The following is an 18,279-nucleotide window of genomic DNA, read 5'->3' as shown; positions in this document are numbered from 1 at the left end:
CTCTTCATGAACTAAGTGACCCTCTGTGGCTGGCAGACCTGGCATTTTTAGTTGATCTTACCCATCATCTGAATACACTGAACAAGAACCTACAAGGCAAAGAACAGATGGTGCCATGAAAGCCTCCTGCGTAAAGCTCCGCCTGTTTGAGATACAACTAGGCTTTAATCCTGCACACTTCCCTGCGCTGTCTGAAATCAAGTCTGCTTTTCCAAAGACCGACCTTTCTGCTAAAAAGGAGAAAGATGTGTCTGTTCTCTCTTGTGACAGAATTCAACCAGCGTTTCCAAGATTTTTCTGTCCTTGAAAAACAAATCAAGCTGTTCTCGACCCCCTTTCTGGTGGATGCAGAAGAAGTGGAAGAGAGTCTGCAATTAGAACTGATTGAAATGCAATGTGATGATTCTCTGAAGAGTCAACATCAGCTTCTCTCCCTCCCTGAATTCTATCAGAGTTTGGATAATGCCAAGTTTCCTCTGATGAGACTCCATGCAAAAAGAATGATGAGCCTGTTCGGCTCAACATACATATGTGAACAAACATTTTCTCAGCTAAATCAGAACAAAAGCAGACTGAGAACCAGAATGACGGATACCCATCTCTGTGAAATCCTTCGTGTCTCAACCACTAAACTTTCTCCTAACATGTCAACCATCCTTCAATCCAAAGGACAGCATCACTGCTCCCACTGAATGCAATGTTCTTCACATTATAGATAAGTTAGAAATACAAATAGTATTGATGTGTAAATATGTGACCTCTAGTGTGTGGCCCGGCCCTTTGTTTATTTTTCTGTATTTGGCCCTCACTAAAAAAAAGTTTGGACACCCCTGCATTAGGTAGTCGGATGTGCCCATCTTCTCTATTTAAATCTAGTGATTACTGAAGGGCAATACAGACTTCATAATCTGCACTTATTTGGTTGAATGCAGTATTTATTTCCACTTTGGCTTTATGTTGTTTAGTTTTTATTCAAGTAGGTTTTTTGTTAATGGGGACTGAGAATTAATTTTATTTTTGTTTTTGGTTGTTTAGTTTATTTAGTTCATCAGTTCCAGTGTTATGTGTTCTATTGAAAATAAAGTGCATCTATCTATGGCAGGAAATCGCATGCATTATTAGTCATTTCCATTAATCAGTGTCAAAAGGTCTTGAAACATTATAGTTTATTGCAATAATTTTTTGGACAATTAGCAAAATTTGTTATCGTGACAGGCCTAGCTGTGAGGGCCTCCGATGCCGCTTGTTGCTTTAATCTTCTGATTCTTATGTTTCCACCAAATGAATTGGCTTTTTGGAGGCTTTATCATATTAAAAAACTCACCAAAGTTGGCGAACACATCAAGTCTGTGTGAAAATTCCGTATCTTAAAGTTGTTGCAAAAATTGCAGAAGAAACGGCTCAACAGCGCCACCTAGCAACTTTCAAAATACTCTCTCTTGTCTCCCTTGTTGACCCTTGTCCAAGCCCAACGGGAATGCGGTCCAATATTTGTTGGTGTGGCCTAATTACTCCACAGTGCCCCCTAGAGTTTTTTTTTTTAATCAGTCCCAAGTATGAAACTTGGCACACAAGTGTATCTTGTCAGGACCTACAAAAAAGTCTCTTGGAGCCATGGTCCAAACTCATTGGCCATTTTGGATTAAAGCAGGGGTCCCCAAGCTTTTCTCTGGTCGGGGGCCGGTCTTAGTCTTTGGAGAAAGAAACCTTAGAAAATTCTTGTCAACGGGGGGGGGGGGTCGACACATTCGTGCTTTTGGATAGATTTTTACCCAGAATGCAAATGGAAAAAACCGTGAGTGAAACGGTGACTGGGACTGACTAGTATATATTCCATTGAGGGAAAGTTAGTTTCACATCTGCTCAAGCCCCCTGGTGGTTGAAGAAAAATCCACATATAAACTGGAAAATAGAATATATGAAAAAAAAACACTGAATGCTCTCTGGTATGAGGAGGCGGGCCAGATCCGGCATTGTTCAGGGGGCCGGACCAAATGACGTGGCGGGCCGGATCCGGCCCACGGGCCGTAGTTTGGGGACCCCTGGATTAAAGTCTCCATCTCGGCTTTTTTAATGAAATCGTATCAGAGTGTACTCATCCTACAACTTTTGAAATACAGAATTCAAACTCAGTCAGCATAGTCTTGAGGTACTGAAGGTCAAAAGTTATCCTACAGTTTTTTGTACATCAAAGCATGTTTCAATCTTTGACAATTCGCCATAAAACAGCAAGGTTCAATAACTTCCACATGCAAGGTCACAGCTGCACCAGATTTTCTGTCTCATTACAGACCAGCCCTCATCACATTCACATGGTCAATTGATGATATCACCTTAGTTCCGCCCACTTCCAATCGGACATCCTGTTTTTTCTACTGCATGTTTTACTTTTACTCTTTCATTCATTTAGTTTTAAACCAGTGCCAAGTGACATAAAATGATAGGATGATGAAGTCTGTCAACGCTGTCTGCTGGCTGAACCGTGTGGGTGTGGCCAAATGGCGAATTTCAACCCCTCACTGTATGTATATGATCGTGTCTAAATCATATGCAACAATTATAATCATATGCATAAATCTGCATCATCGGATTTGGATCAAACTTCCTATGATTAACTTTTCTGAACCTCTAAAGAGCCCAATAGCATTAAATTGTAAATTGACTCCACTGCGCCCCCTAGGTTATTCCATCACCTATATCTCCTCGCTATATCAACCAATCTGAACCAGATTTTTTGTACATCGTCGGGAATACATTGATACATACTGCCTGGTGGACGGGTGCGGGTGCGAGAGGGTCTACGGTGGCAAGCAGGCAGCGTCGCTGGAGCTCCCACAGTCGCCACGAGGCCAGAGTGGCGCTGAGCTTTGAGGGCAGTTGAAGGCTGCTTGCAGCCTTAATTTTTATTATTATTTTTCTGGTTACACAAACCATATCTAATGCTTTCTCCACTTAGTCAGCCAGAGTGAATGTGCCCAGTCACGGGGAGATCTGAAAAACTTTTCCCTTAAAGTCCAGGCAGCCATACCAGTTTCTGTTTGTTATTAAAAACTCAACAGACATGAAATGGAAGCGCTACTAAAGCCACATAAATTAAATCTCCCGTTTGCCCAGCAGAGATGGCGAGTGCAGCGGATTTAACTCAAGGTCCAAGGTTGTATGAAGCCTTGAGCAGAATTTGATGTAGGGCCCCCTCTTGCTGGTAAAACATCAGCACAACTAACAACATTTCAACATGGATTTAGTAAATTCTGGAAGAGGGGGCCTAGTTTAACTGGTCAACCTTAAAAGCAATCAGTAATAATTGTAGTTTACTGAGATATATTTGTGAAAAAACGGAGCTCAAACTGGCGAGCATTTCACTGGCAATGTCTTTGCATAACATACAATTACCCAGGATCATTTTAACATTTTCTGTTGACTTAACATCTTTTAATACAAAAATACGGTGGGCCGCTAGTGGACCGCCCCGGTGCCCTGATCACCAGGCTTAGCAAGTTTTCTGGGGGAAACCCTGCAATTACTTACATCACTCTTTGGTTAATTTATTTTATAGACTTTACTCAGAAGCAGAAGACGTGGAGGCTCCTGAACAACATCATGCCAAAACCACCGGAGAATTAAACGCTGCAGATCTGACAAACATTTATATTAAATAAATAATGTCCAAGAGTCTAACATGCTGTCACAAACACTGATTCTTCTCGATGTAGACTATCACTTTCACTTACAATCCCAGTTAACCGTCACATTTACTGCAAGAGTAAATGCACAATAGTTTTGAGTAACGTGAGACACACTACTAGCAGAGGTCATCGTTCAGCGTTAGTTTGTGCTAGCTGACAAATGATGTTCATGCCGAACAACAAGACATTATTATGGACACAATAAAGTATTATCTTATCTCATCACATCGCCATCATCTGCAGATTTGTGTTGAAGAGTAGGAGCAGAACCTTCCTTCATTCAGAGTCTTGGGAAAATTCTGTTGGTAGTTTTCAAAGGATTCCTAACTAAACTGATCTGTACAAATTACAGTTGTCTTGGGCAACATCACAGGGATATGCATATGCCATGCAGCTCTGTTCTATGTGACTGGGAGAAAATGCATGAACGCATGCTCTGTATTGCAGCCAACAGCAAAACATTTTTCTTTCCCAGCAGTCACTGCAGCAGCAACTTAACATCTTCTTGTAATGAAATGGGTGGAGCTCCACTGGGTTGCCATGTGAGGGGCGGGGCACAGTTTGGGGTTGCTAGATAACAGAATTGTGATGCAACAGTTTAGAGTTTTTTTGAAAAAGGTCGTTTTCCAGACACCAACAGAATATTTACTAATTGCCAAAAAACAACAGGAGTTTTTTTTTTATCTTATGGACTGATACTAGCACCAGGAGATCATAAATGAAAGGACGGAAACATGTAAAAAGAGAATTTGCATGTTAAAAAATGTCCTAAATCCTCAGCAAAGTGTTACTGCTTTCACAGCCACACACACTCATTCACTGGCATTTGAAAGCTGGAGTGTGGTGATTATGGGGTAAAATATACACACTTATAGTTCCTCCTCCATACAAACATACTCAAGAAGGAAAGTGTAAATACCTGAAGCGGCACAAATGGGTCTGTCTCCTCTGGCTGCCAGACCTCAACCACGCTCGTGGACATCTGACTCAGAGCTTTGTGGGAATGAGATGAAATCAAATTAACATCTGATCATTAAGCTATGTGAAAAACAAACAAAGTATCAGATATAAGCAGCAGATTTAGATTAGGAGCTGCAACTTATATTATGTTGCAGGCTAAACTCTCATAATTCTTTATTTTTTAGATTTATAAAACAATAAGGCAAAAATTAATCAAAATAAAATAAATTGTAGTTTTACATCCCCCTCACCTTGCTATCAGAATGTAAATTTAACACTATAATTCCATACATAGCCTGATATGTGTGTGCGGATATCTATATATAGATATATGTACATATATATCTATATATACATACAACACACTGCTATGGTAAAAACTGGAAATTCAGTCCAGCTCATAGTACTAGGAGCATCTCTGATGTGCATGTTGCACCTGTCATAGGTTTCCTGCATTGAAAAACCTTATGACTGAAGTAGCACAATTTGTATTTTTGGGTGCAATCTAAATTTACTAATATACTTGATCACAATAATGGATAAATAAAAATCCAAAAATGTACTCCAGTGTTCAAGAATATGGATATTAGAGAGCCCTTAACAATAGAGTCAAGTTGGAAGTATACCTAGGTCTTCTCTTATTTAATCATTTTTGAAAACATTCTAATAAAACACAACTGTTTTCAAGATGAGAATAATTTACTAAAATTTCCAGACTTAACTAAGAGAAAAAAGAACAAACACTGAGTGTGAGAAAAGAGTGGCAATTTGAAAAGGACAGTAAGCAGGAAGCCTTGTCATTGACTTTTAAAAAGTAGAATCGAGAGCCTGATCCCTCAGTTTGACTCTTCTCCAGAATAGCTCCCAGTTTTTGGCGCAAAGATCTTTGGAACCTGGTTTAAAATGTACAATAAAATGTGCAAATAGGATCCCTCATGCTGTCCTGAAATCTCTCTGCAGGTTGGAGGAAGACATACTGATCAAATATTGTCACTCACTCACTGTTGTTGCTACAATCCATCCAAAGATCATTTGCACAAATTGCTATAAAATAACTTGGCATAATGATTATACCTTTCTCACAGAAAAAACACAGGGTTCAGTGAATTTAAATTCGATGCAGTCAGTTGGTGTTTTTAGGTGGACATTTTTTTAATAATTGGCACAGTGTGCTCTACTGGTCTGCTAAATAGGCTAAAACTTGATAGTTTGTGGTAGGACTTGCTTCTGATTGAGATTAAATACAAACGAATTGTAAATATGTCCATTTGAATAGCATGTTTCCATTACAAACTAGCGCTATATAAAGAAACTGAATTATTAATACGAAGATATCTGAACTTGTAGTGAATGACAAGCAATCACGAGCCAGGAAACGAGTCTTGCTCGGGAAGTTGACAAAGACTGTTTGCTAGCTGCTTGTTTAGCAGCAGGTTAGCTCAGAAGCTAACGAACTTAGAAAAAAAACACTTTATTGCTAATGAAAAAAAAACATTAAGTGGTGCAGAATTGCTCTAAAAACCCATCTAGATTTTATAGTACGAACAGATTACATTGGTAGTAGGATAGTTAATCTTCTCTACCATTTTCGAGCGTAACGCACTCAGTCAGGTAGCTAACTTCATTTTTTTCTCCTAGAAACGGTTGTTATTGATTTAGCCCGAAAACGCTTAAAACAAAGGTGAGAACAAACCTTGCAACTGAGCCCCTCCGTGTTGAACGTATGGTAGAAGTATCTGAAGTATTCCTAAAAATATATTAATCCACGTTTTCCTGTGACAGTGGCTGTCTTGTTGGAAGCCCTGTAGCCCCGCCATGCCGCCTCTGAGCTAGCAGCCTGCCTTGTTTCGCTGTGTTGCTCTTTCTGTGTCAGAGCTGCTGCAGCAGCAGCAGCAGCTTCCTCGTCGCTCGCTGAAAACACAGCGTGTAATGGGTGTAGTTCCCATCACTGCTGTTCATGCACGTCTATAGCAGAATAAGACAAACAAGTGTGACAAAAAGGTATCAGGCAACGTGTTTAAAGTACTCTGAAGCGATGGAATGTTAATTACAAGGTTATTTCATTTTTCATAGTTTAATCCCCTTTCATTACGTTCACCACCCAACCTTCGGTTCAGTTCAGTTTGCACAGCGCTATATAAAAAGTTATTTTATATAACAGCCGGTTTTAATCTCATGAAAGAAAACTGTCCAGAAAAGATGTAAGAAGCAGAAAGTAATAACTTTTCAGCTTTTCATCCTGAGCAAGCATAGGGTAATAGTGGTAATAGAGAAATATTTTCTCAACAGGAAGAAGCCTCCAGCAGAATCATGGGTGTCCATTTTCTGCCATCCACTTGAGGTTAAGAGGAAAGAAACATCATAACTAATTCACACTTCTAATTTTGCACATATGATTTAACATTAGTTTTGTGAATTATGGTAAATGGTAGAAGAAATGACCATGTTTCAATTATTACATATCTGTGTGTGTGTGTGTGTGTGTGTGTGTGTGTGTGTGTGTGTAACAAACATTTATATTAGATTTCACAAAAAAGGTACTGAAGGATGTGCATTGTTAGTATTATTGACATTTGGAAAATAACACTTTCTCACTGAGCATTAATTTAATAATCACTGCAAATACTTAGATGTCTCAAGGGAACTGAGGCTGAGGGTACTGCATTTTATAGTTCTCCAGAAGTCAGTGAGTAGAACTCCACGAATGAATCATAGTTGGGACGGGTTGGACAAGTACCTGCATGATGCCACTATTCACACATGTGGGTGTGTCAGCGCTCTAAAAACTGGAGCACATTTTTCAGCTGCATCAGTACTGCCGCAGACAGCAGTACAGAAAATGAACCTGACTTTGAGCCTCACCAGATTTTAAAGACAGTGCATCTGCTACTTCAAAAACAAAGTACACAGAACCTGTTTAAGCTCAAGGAGGGGCTGGAGCCCAACTGTTATCAGGTGGGTCACACCCGGTTTGGACTGCTTGCCCATCACAGAATCAACACAGTCACTCCCATAAGGCAATTCAAAGAAAATAGTAATAATCTAATGTGGAGGTTTTTCTAACAGAGAGGAAACCCAAGAAGACAGTGGGAATAATAATAATAAAAATGCAGACTTTGCTCAAAAACCAGAGACTGCTGTAACAAATGTAGTATGGTGCCACCCGCACATGGAACGTTTCAAATTTAAATCAGCCAACCAAGACGCATCAACTAGGTCAGATGAGTAAACCCAGTACAACCAAATACCCGTTTTGCATTTGTTTAAACAGAAGGCAAAGAGAGGAAACAGGGCAACCGTCATTTTAGATGCCTTAAGACAAGAGAGTTCCCTTTTTTCTACATACAGAAAAGAATTGTGCAGCTTCGGTGGAAGAAATGCTTTAATGACAGATTTTGCATAGACATAAAATGGAAAACCTGGTGTAAAAAACAAACTATCCAACATTTAAACAGTGAAAACCTCAGCTGGTACAAGGACTATGAAACCCATGCTCATTTTTTTTGTAATGAAATAACTTTAATGCACCTGAAGTAGTAAATATTTACAAAACTATTACTTAAACTTTTCTTCAACATTTTACTCTGGTATTTGTCCTACTGCATTAAATCAAGGCTACTCAAAGATGACAAAAATGAAAAATCTAAGAGGAAAAGTACACTAGTCCTTGAACCCAAGCCATCTGTAGAAGACATGTAGATTCTCCCATTGAAGATCCAGATGTAGTGAGTGTTGATTCTTTTTCATCATCAGCTTGGAGGTCTCAGTTTTCATCCAAACAGGTGCCCACTGTCAGTCTGCTTACTTATTTAATCACAGGATGCCCCCCACACCTCAATCATTAATGCTTGACTGTCTTTTCCAGGTGCACCTACGCACCGTCTCTACCGATGAATTCATATGGGTGGTGAAATCACCAACATCTCTCTTCAAGATGTAAAACTAACTGAATCCTGCTGCATAATCTTTGCTCCAGGGAACACAACAAAAACTTGGAATTAGGTCATCAGGAAAACTGGGTTCAAACAAAATCTCTATTAAACATTTTTCCCTCTGTGGAAGATATCCCAATCAGTCCATGTAGTCAAAGTCCTCAGGGATGCCAAAGGCCTTGTTGATGCAGCTGTCATCAAAAGAAAACTTCTTTTTTGTCCAAGACTTGATAGCAAAAACATTGTCTGAAAGAAGAAATAATCCAATATTGATAAAACATAAATTTGACAAAAAGTATATAAAAGTAGTTTACCCAAGCAGTGCTACCCCATTTTAAAGCAAAGTCACTTAGGAAACAGGAGGAAGATGTTTCACTCCTAGAAACTCCTGTAAAGTCCATAGACACAAAACCATTTGTCATTGTTGATGTTTTGGCTGAAGAGAATGGAGAACTACTTTTAGCTATTAACTTACCTGCAGCACCTAGAAAAGATTGGTTAATTATGGCAACAAACATATTGAAAATTAGGTACTCTGTTTCTGTTTTCCACTGTTGCTTAACAATGTCAGAGAGGCAACAAAGGAGAAACACTATTTAGCTTTTTAAGTTTTTGTGGGAACAACTGTAAGTAAGCTCTGATGTTCTAAAGCTCCAAGCTTCCTTTTACTATCAAGATTTGGAAATCTTGATAGTAAGGCTAAGGAATATGGATATTCATGCTTTACAGACTTTAAACGTCTTTTGAAAAAGTTGGAAGATGAGATTATCTGAATAGCCATCACATAAAGGACTTAATTATGGCAACTGACACCAATGCATTCACACAACAAAATTGAAAAAGCATTTGCACCATTTACATTTTTTGCAGCGACATTGTCTCTTCATGTCTTCTCTAGTGATTTTTTAACAGTTTATTTCCAGTCTATGTAGACATAGATATGAGAAATGCACATCAGCTTTAAAATTTGAGTATTAGCAAAAATAGCCAATGAAGGATGATAGTGGATAGTGAAGTTTTTTTTAAAAGGAGCATCTGTAAAGAGTTTGTCATCAGCAAATGAAAGCTCAAAATGGTCTTAGTTTAGAGAATCAAAAATAAAAGTTGAGTATGGACAGTCAAGCTAGAAGCTAGTCAGAGTGGAGAAAATGTCAAATTGAACTTCTGTCAACTGAAAACAAAGGACCACATATTTGCGAATGCAAAACAAAATACCTCTACAAAGTCTGCAAGTGCAAAAAGTCTGTTTTGCAGAAATTCCACCAATTAATGCTAAACCCCACTAACACTTTTAGCTCTAGACAAGACAGAAGTGATGAAATGAGTCACAGGCTTGTGTGGGAGGGTCTACAGATTTGGTTGAAGTTACAAACTGCAAAGAATTAAGATTTCTTCAGCTAATAGCACCTAACGGCAGGACAGACGTTACGTAAAGCAGGAAAATAAAATACGTTCTGTACATTTCAACAGAGAATATGTACAATTTGTTGTGAGATGATTTATTTGAATGTCAGTCTTTTTTTCATAATCATAGCTAAACCACAAGTAATGTTTCACATTCACTCAGTGAAGTGGTTTGAAGCATGTTTACTTAAGCAAATTTGGAGATTTGTGTATCTTTATGTCACCAGTCATTACAGATAATATCTAGTCATACAAAAATAAACATATCAAGAAATAAACATACCTGTCCACCTGGAGACAGCTTCTTTTGCTACAACATTCGACTTTCCTGCAAGACACATTTTGTCATCAGCATTGGCACTGCATTGTTTAAAGTTTATGTTGTAACAAACAGTTATAAATTTTGAAGAAGCAAAATAAGCCTGTGAAACAACAAGTAGGGCATTTAAAGGAGAAGCATGCAGTGGTGGGTTCCTCAACTCAATGTCTTAAAACAAACACCAACAACATTGGTGGATATATCACAACAAAAAACAAAAATAGTCATTGTCTCACTAATGCATCATGTGGCCTTGAGCATCAATTACACCTTGACGACTTCTTTTCGTGTTCACAAGCTGACTTATTGTCTCCTGAGACATGGCATCCACCTATTTTTCTTTAACACTGTAGTGGCCTTTATTCAACAGTAGATGGGCAAGAAGGATGACAGAGAGCGAAGGGTAAAACATGCAGCAAATTTGGGGGAGGAAATTGAACCGAGGACAAGTGCATTTAGGTCTTTTGGTCTGCTGAGTGCCTCTACATGGCAATGCAGCAGATCCCAGAGGTTTTCTATAGGATTTAGGTCTGGAGAGAGTTAAGGACATTTCATTCAAGGTGTCTTAGTCTCCAGTAGCCATTCCCTGATGATGGCACCTTGATAAGATGCAGGATTTTTGTCCATGTAAATGAAATTAGGCCTGACTTGTTCATTCTGGGGCAATACGACTGGATTAATGGCATTATTCAGGTTGAATGCACTTGTCAGTGTACCATTCACAAAGGGAATGGCAGTTCTGTATTGATTAGACACACCTGGACACTTTGCACCATGTCCAACACAAGACTCATGAGTCTAGACTCCTGATTGTTCTCAGGAGAATATCCTGAGAAGAGTCAGGATGATTTCTCCTTCTTGTCCATCTACTGTTGAATAAAGGCCACTACAGTGTTAAAGAAAAAGAGGTGGATGCCATGTCTCAACAGACAATAAGTCAGCTTGTGAACGCCACAAGAAGTCGTCAAGGTGTACGTCTCGTCTTGTCTAACATGCTGAGGACTGCTTAAATACCACTTCAAACTGAACCAAGAAAGTTACATCAAAATCAGAAGAATTTTATTGTCGTTGTCAGAAAGACAACAAAACTGCAGTTCCAGTATAACCATCCATTACACAACAAGACGAGGGAGGAGGGGGGGGGGGGATGAAAGGGGGGATAGTTGGCTGAGGCCTCGCAGCCTGACAGGCGCCGCCTTGCAGAAGAAATAGGAAAAATAAGAAAAACATCAGGTAAGGAGAGGGAAAAAAACAGCACATCTCACACTCTGCTCTTTGTAGGGCAGAGTTTGAGATTAAGAAAAAATCTTGGCACCTAGGGACATATAAACACATATAGACAAAACAAGCCGGGTATGAGGAGGAGGTGTGACGTGCATATGGGTCTCATGTGAGTTATGTGTGTGTCAGACCATGAACCCTAACTTAAGCACGCGATTGTCTGTGAGTATGATGTTGGAGTTCACCACCAGCTTATCAGTTCAGGGCCCACAGATGTTCTCTGGGAGGTGGGGGGCAGGCAGCAGAACAGAACCTTCTTTAGACATAACAACCAGGGGAGGATAGCTGGTCAGCCAAGGCCAGCCCTGGGAGCCAGATTCCGATAGCAAAAATTTGTTTAGCTGACCTCAGTTTACTGCCTTCCTTGAAAGTCTCGCTGGTGCTTCTCAATGGCAAATCCAAACAGCCAAATTTAGGGTCTCCCGCCTGACCTGAGCGAACAACATTCTTCAAGGTCACACCATATCCATTCTGAGTCTGAGATCCGCTGCCCGGCCACGGTCCTGTTCCAGGATCACACCCAGTCTACGGCTCAGCTCCCGTATCATATCAGTCTGAGTGTTGATCGCTCTGCAGATCCCATCAACCATACCTGGCAGCCTTGAAGTGGCCAAAACGGCCGCCGGCATCTTCCGAAATTTCCGATAAGCCAGGTAGCTGCCAACTCCAATAAGCAGAAAACCTGTTATCATAAATCCAATCATGTATACATCTTCAACATCCTCGACTGACAGCATCGTCAGACACACGGTCTTCCACTTCCATCCAGAATCCATTGTGTATCCAGCGAAAAATGTCCCATCGGGACACGAGGGTTCCCCTTTACCCGGTTTTCCAGTGGAAAAAATTTTATCAATTGCGTTGAGAGACCAGCTGACCAGATCCATAATTTGCAACTTCAGAAGCTATTCAAAAGAAGACTCTAAAAACACAGGACAGAGACGCTGAGCTGAGATAGGGAGGGCTGGGAGACAGAGAAAGTGTGTCGTCCTCCTTCGAAAGACGGAGCAGAAAAGGTATCTTAGTCTCCAGTAGCCATTCCCTGATGATAGGTTAATTTGTGGGTCAAATACCTCTTGTGAATTTTGTTGTTAAAGTTCTTGCTAGAGAACAAAAGATTGTGGAAGAAGTACTAAAACATTCAACAGTTGGACATATGAATTCACAAGATTAGAGAATATCACATTAAAGTCACATGAAAAGGTTTGAGGGCAATTTAGGGTAATTCTGAAAACAGAATATCCCTAACCTTTTGTGAGTAGAGTATTTTGAAGCTGTGCTTTATTTTCTGTTTCACAAATCATACGACAGTTGGCTTCCAACTTGTCAGTGTAATGAAGCCTATTTTGCTGCTCTGTAAACGTCTGTACAAACTTAGATCCGCTCTGTTGTAAAATTTTTGACAGACTGAATGGTTAATTCAGTCTGTTAATGCCTTAATTTTGACTGAAATAATGAAACTGCCAACACTTTGACACCCATCATAGAACCCCTAAACTACTGGTTTAGTTTGAAGACGTTATCCTAGAAAAGCAGTAAACATGGCCCTTTTTTTGATTAATGAATGAGTGTGAATCATGTCTGTGGGTTTGGTCAACAATTCAAAAAATGAAAAATTAGATGGACAAAAGCTTCAATTGTGACATGACTAATCAAAGATAATTATCTACATGCAACTTTCCAGATATTCAACTTTTTCCCCCTTTTTAAGACAATTAGATCTGGAAATCCAAATATTAATTTTCTTCAACTTCTGTCCAGAATTGGAAAATGGTAGAAATAAAAAAATCATACCTTCCATGACTGAGTATGAGCCATGTGCAGACATAACTATATTGATGTGACTAATGAGCTTTAAATTTTTTTTTCTAATCCTACTCTTACCTGACAATAGTTTATTGGCAACTATGGGAGTGAGAGTCGATAAGTTCTGATGAATCCTAAACTTTGTCATTCTTGTGCACACCCCCACAAATTTTACAGGTTTTACAAATAGTAAAAGCACCACTCCTTCCTACAAAGACAAAAATATCACCTGTTACAATGGTTTGTAGGTGTATAGGTGTAAATTTGAGAAACTCTGTATCAGAGTTTCTCAAATATACAGATGGAATGAATCAACAGGTTCGCCTTGGCACGTCTCTCCTTAGCGCTCACGTAGCAGACCTCACTTCATCTAAGCCACCTGCCTCTGACTTCACAGAGGATCCATCACTCTACGCTTCTGTACGCTTCTGAGGTCTGAGACCGGGGTCCAGATATTATCTTTACACCCGTCTTCCTCCAGAATGTGTCTGGCCCCCCGGCACTGCAAAACAGGACATTACCTGTCCGGATCACTACAAGAAAAGTTACAAAAAACAGAAATACAAAAAAGCAGCGGTCTTAATTCAAATCTCAGACTGATCCCCTGCCTAAAGGAACCTCAGACTGAAGAACTTTTGTTCTCTACCTCACTTAAACTAGCTCTTTTAAATACCAGATCTCTCTGTACTAAACCTTTATTAATTAAAGATTTCATCACTGAGCATCATATTGAGGTTATGTTTCTGACAGAAACATGGTTGAATGACAATAATGAACCAATCATACTAATTGAATCAGTGCCTCCTATCTACAATTAAGTGAGAATAGAAAACATAAAACAGGAGGAAGCATGGCTTCAATACTTAAGAATACCATAAATTGTAGTAAAATTTCTTTGGGTCATTTCACCTCTTTTTAGTATCTGGGAATTTAGGTTAAAGGCCACCAATGAACTTTGATACTAACTTTATACAAAACTCCAACATATGTGGAAAATTTCTTTACTGACGTGAATGAGCTTCTATTTCTCATATGCATTGATTATAATTGTTTCAACATTCATGTTGACAACCTGAAGACAGAGGGGCAAAATAGCTCTGTAATATATTAGAGAGTTTTGGTTTAACACAACATGTCAAACAAGCAACACACACTTATACTCATGGACACACACTGGACCTGGTTATCAGTAAGGCTGTGAATATTTCCAATGTCTCTGTAACTGATGTCGGCCTGTCGGATCACTTTGCTGTTATCTTTGAAAGTTCTTTATCTGTTAACCCACTTGGACAAACAGTTACTGTCACAAAATGTTCTTTCACAGAAAACACAGCAGAAACATTTAATCAAATCTACTCTTCTTCCTCGCCCTTAAGCTATAATGACATAGATAAGTTGGTAGATGATTTTCAGTCTAAAATTTCAGATATCACTGATTATATTGACCCCATTAAAGTGAAGGTTGTGTCTGGTAGGATGAAATATACATGGAGAAATGCACAAACAGTTCAATCTGCAAGACAACTTTGCCGTAGGGCCAAACAAAAATAGTGTAAAACTCAACTTCACGTTTATTATGAAATCTATAAAGAAAGACTACGTAACTATCATTCAACACTAAAACATGCAAGGGAGGCTTTCTTTGCAGATGTCATAAACAAAAACATTAACAATGCTCAAGCTTTATTTGCTACTGTTGACAGGCTCACAAACCCTCCTATGACGTTACCACCTGAACTTCAATCAACATTGAATGCCGCCTGCAACAAGTTTTCCGGCTTCTTTTCAGAGAAAATAAAGAAAAATAACAGGATTAATCTGCACATCCACTCTAAAGTCAGTACCAATGCTGCCCTCAAACAAAACAAATACAGGAAAAATAACCCAATTTCAACTACTTAATTATAAAACCTTAGAAGAAATTATAAGTCAATGAAGCTCCAGTTCCTGCTGTCTGGACGTCCTACCCACACATTTCTTTAAGAAAGTCCTGCCTGTCATTAATGATCTGATCCAAATAGTAAACTCATCGCTCTCTTCAGGTGTTTTCCTCCAGGCTTTGAAAACAGCAGTTATCAAACCACTGATAAAAAAGAACAATCTAGACAAATCACTACTGCAGAATTAGAGGCCGATCTCCAACCTCCCATTCATCAGCAAAGTTATTGAAAAAGCGGTTTAAACAATTAAATAACTTCCTAACAATAACCAACCGCTTTGACTCCTTCCAGTCTGGTTTTCGTGCTCACCACAGCACGGAGACTGGCTTAGTCAAAGTGTTCAATGATATCCATATAAATACAGACCACAGAGAACTACAGTGCTGGTTCCGTTGGACCTCAGTGCAGCTTTTGACACCGACGACCATGACATTTTATTGAATCGACTGGAGAGTTGGGTCAGACTCTCCAGACCAGTGCTCAACTGGTTTGAATCTTACATAAAGAACAGGGATTTCTTTGTTTCAATCGGAAACTTCTCATCAAAGAGGTCAAAGGTCACATGTGGGGTACCCCAAGGTTCAACCCTAGGACCCGTCTTATTCAATATTTATATGCTCCCACTGGCTCAAGTTATAACAGGAAATAAGATCAGCTACCATAACTATGCAGGTGATACACAGCTCTACATCACGATGTCACCAGGTGACTCTGAACCCATCCAATCACTGAATAGATGCTTAGAACAGATAAATGTGTGGATGTGCCAAAACTTTCTCCAGCTAAAAAGACACAAAACTGAAGTTATTATTTTTAGACCTAAAGAGGAGCGAACTAGAATCAACACACAGCTTCAGTTATTACAGCTAAAACCTAGTGATCAGGCCCAAAACCTGGGAGTAGTGATAGACTCTGACCTGAACCTTCAGAGCCACATAAAGACAGTTACAAAGTCGGCCTTCTACCACCTAAAAAACCTTTCCAGGATTAGAGGACTTATGTCTCAGCAAGATCTAGAGAAACTCATCCATGCGTTTATCTTTAGTCGCATTGATTACGGTAACAGCGTCTTCATAGCTCTGACTAACATATCAGTCCTCCAGCTGTAGCTGATCCAGAACGCTGATGCTGATGTTCTCACTAAAACCAGGAACACCAGTTCTAAAGTCCTTCACTGGCTCTCTGTAGATCAGAGAATAGACTTTAAAATACTGTTGTTAGTTTATAAATCACTGAATGGCTTAGCACCACAATACATTAAAGATCTGCTGTTGTTGTATCAACCTTCCAGACCTCTCAGGTCTTCTGGTTCTGCTCTGCAACCCCAGAACCAGAACCAAACATAGAGAAGCAGTGACCATAAAGCTTTTTGTGTGTGCGTGCGTATGTGCACGCATGCGTGCGTGTGTGTGTGTGTGTGTGTGTGTGTGCGTGCATGCGTGTGTGTGTTTGTGTGTTTAGGGAGAAGGCGAGGGAAATCTGATGCCATAAGGCATGTGAAAACAGATGAGCGAACACAAACCACATATCTCAAACTGTTTATGTTGAATATAGTACAGTTTACAATAGGAATTCTGCAACACTGTAGGGCTTGGCAATCAACTTTATCGAGTACATGAATTTTTTATTCAAGTTATCTATTAATTTTCCACCAATGCATTTTTTGGGTTTCCATAGTTCAAAGTGGAAACCCGAAAGATGGTGGGCCATCTTGTTTGACAACCATGTTTTAGAGCTTCTGATTATTTGGATTTTGAAATCAAAGCAACTCACAGAAAGAATGATTGAAATAAAAGTCAGGTTTTGAAAATATTTCCCATTTCTAATTTCTTTTTAAGAAAGGAAAGTCAGGAGTGGAGGGATGGAAGTCAAATACAATTGAAAATCAAAATGGGTATAAAAAAATATGATTTTATTTTCAAATTGGTACAGTAACAAAGAAAGAGCTGAGACCTTAGCTCCCTGTTATGCTTTGGTGGGACTTTCGGGGAGCTGTGAAACTGTTTTGTTGTCAGTGCTAATTAAATAAGCTTAGTACAAAACTAAAGGGGCTTTGAAGAACCAAGTTATTTTAAGTTATTATTAGGTAAGCTAAATCCTTCTCGTGTCAATCATATTTACTGTAATTATTTTTACTGGAAACTTCTATAAAGATATTTCACTGAATAAAATATTTTTACTTCAGTATTAAAATTAATGAAATGGTGATCAGTAGGTCAATCATTAAATTAATAAAACTAAATACTTTCAACATGCATATACAGTGTATCACAAACTTTTGTGATACACTGTATATGCATGTTGAAAGTATTTAGTTTTATTAATTTAATGATTGGAGTAAAAAAAATTTGATTTTTTTTTTCAGTACACCCCTCACATTTCTGCAGATATTTAAGTACATCTTTTCATGGGAAAACACTGACAAAATGACATTTTGACTCAATGAAAATTTACACTGTCTGTGTGCAGCTTATATAACAGTGTAAATTTGTTCTTCCCTCAAAATAAATTCATATACAACCATTAATGTCTAAACCACCGCAACAAACGTGAATACACCCCTTAGTGAAAGTTCCTTAAGAGTCAATATTTTGTGTGGCCACTATTATTTACCAAAACTGCCTTTACTTTCCTGGGCATGGAGTTCACCAGAGCTTCACAGGTTGCCACTGGAATGCTTTTCCACTCCTCCATGATGACATCACGGAGCTGGCGGCTATTCAAGACTTGGCGCTCCTCCACCTTCCACTTCAGGATGTCCCAAAGATGTTCTGTTAGGTTTAGGTCTGGAGACATGCTTGGTCAGTCCATCACCTTCACCCTCAGCCTCTTCAATAAAGCAGTGGTCGTTTTAGAGGTGTGTTTGGGGTCATTGTCATGCTGGAACGCTGCCCTGTGACCCGGTTTCCTGAGGGAGCTCTGCTCAGCTTCAGTATTTCACAGTACATACT

The 18,279-nt window shown here is 39.2% G+C and overlaps 2 protein-coding genes across 4 annotated transcripts in view; both read right to left on the bottom strand.

Moving 5' to 3' along the window:
* The window catches only part of tmem131l (transmembrane 131 like), a 90,379-nt gene extending 83,820 nt beyond the window's left edge, over nt 1–6,559 (bottom strand). For all 3 annotated transcript variants that reach the window (XM_088009832.1, XM_088010148.1, XM_088010448.1), the window contains exons 1-2: nt 6,340–6,559; nt 4,606–4,679 (exon numbers count right to left, since the gene is read on the bottom strand). In XM_088009832.1, the coding sequence (XP_087865958.1) occupies nt 4,606–4,679; nt 6,340–6,463 (198 nt within the window). In that variant the 5' untranslated portion in view covers nt 6,464–6,559. The remainder of the gene's footprint in view (nt 1–4,605; nt 4,680–6,339) is intronic.
* A 1,451-nt stretch (nt 6,560–8,010) lies between these two features.
* Nucleotides 8,011–18,279, bottom strand: part of mnd1 (meiotic nuclear divisions 1 homolog (S. cerevisiae)) — a 36,149-nt gene continuing 25,880 nt past the window's right edge. The window contains exons 7-8 of the mRNA XM_088009566.1: nt 10,266–10,310; nt 8,011–8,824 (exon numbers count right to left, since the gene is read on the bottom strand). Coding sequence (XP_087865692.1) covers nt 8,718–8,824; nt 10,266–10,310 — 152 coding nt within the window. The 3' untranslated portion in view covers nt 8,011–8,717. The remainder of the gene's footprint in view (nt 8,825–10,265; nt 10,311–18,279) is intronic.

The sequence above is a fragment of the Poecilia mexicana genome, unplaced genomic scaffold, assembly GCF_051168715.1.
Source record: "Poecilia mexicana isolate PSO_F unplaced genomic scaffold, ASM5116871v1 scaffold_1, whole genome shotgun sequence".
Classification (NCBI taxonomy): domain Eukaryota; kingdom Metazoa; phylum Chordata; class Actinopteri; order Cyprinodontiformes; family Poeciliidae; genus Poecilia; species Poecilia mexicana.
Note: the sequence above shows the minus strand (reverse complement) of the source record. Positions and strands in the feature narration are given on the sequence as shown.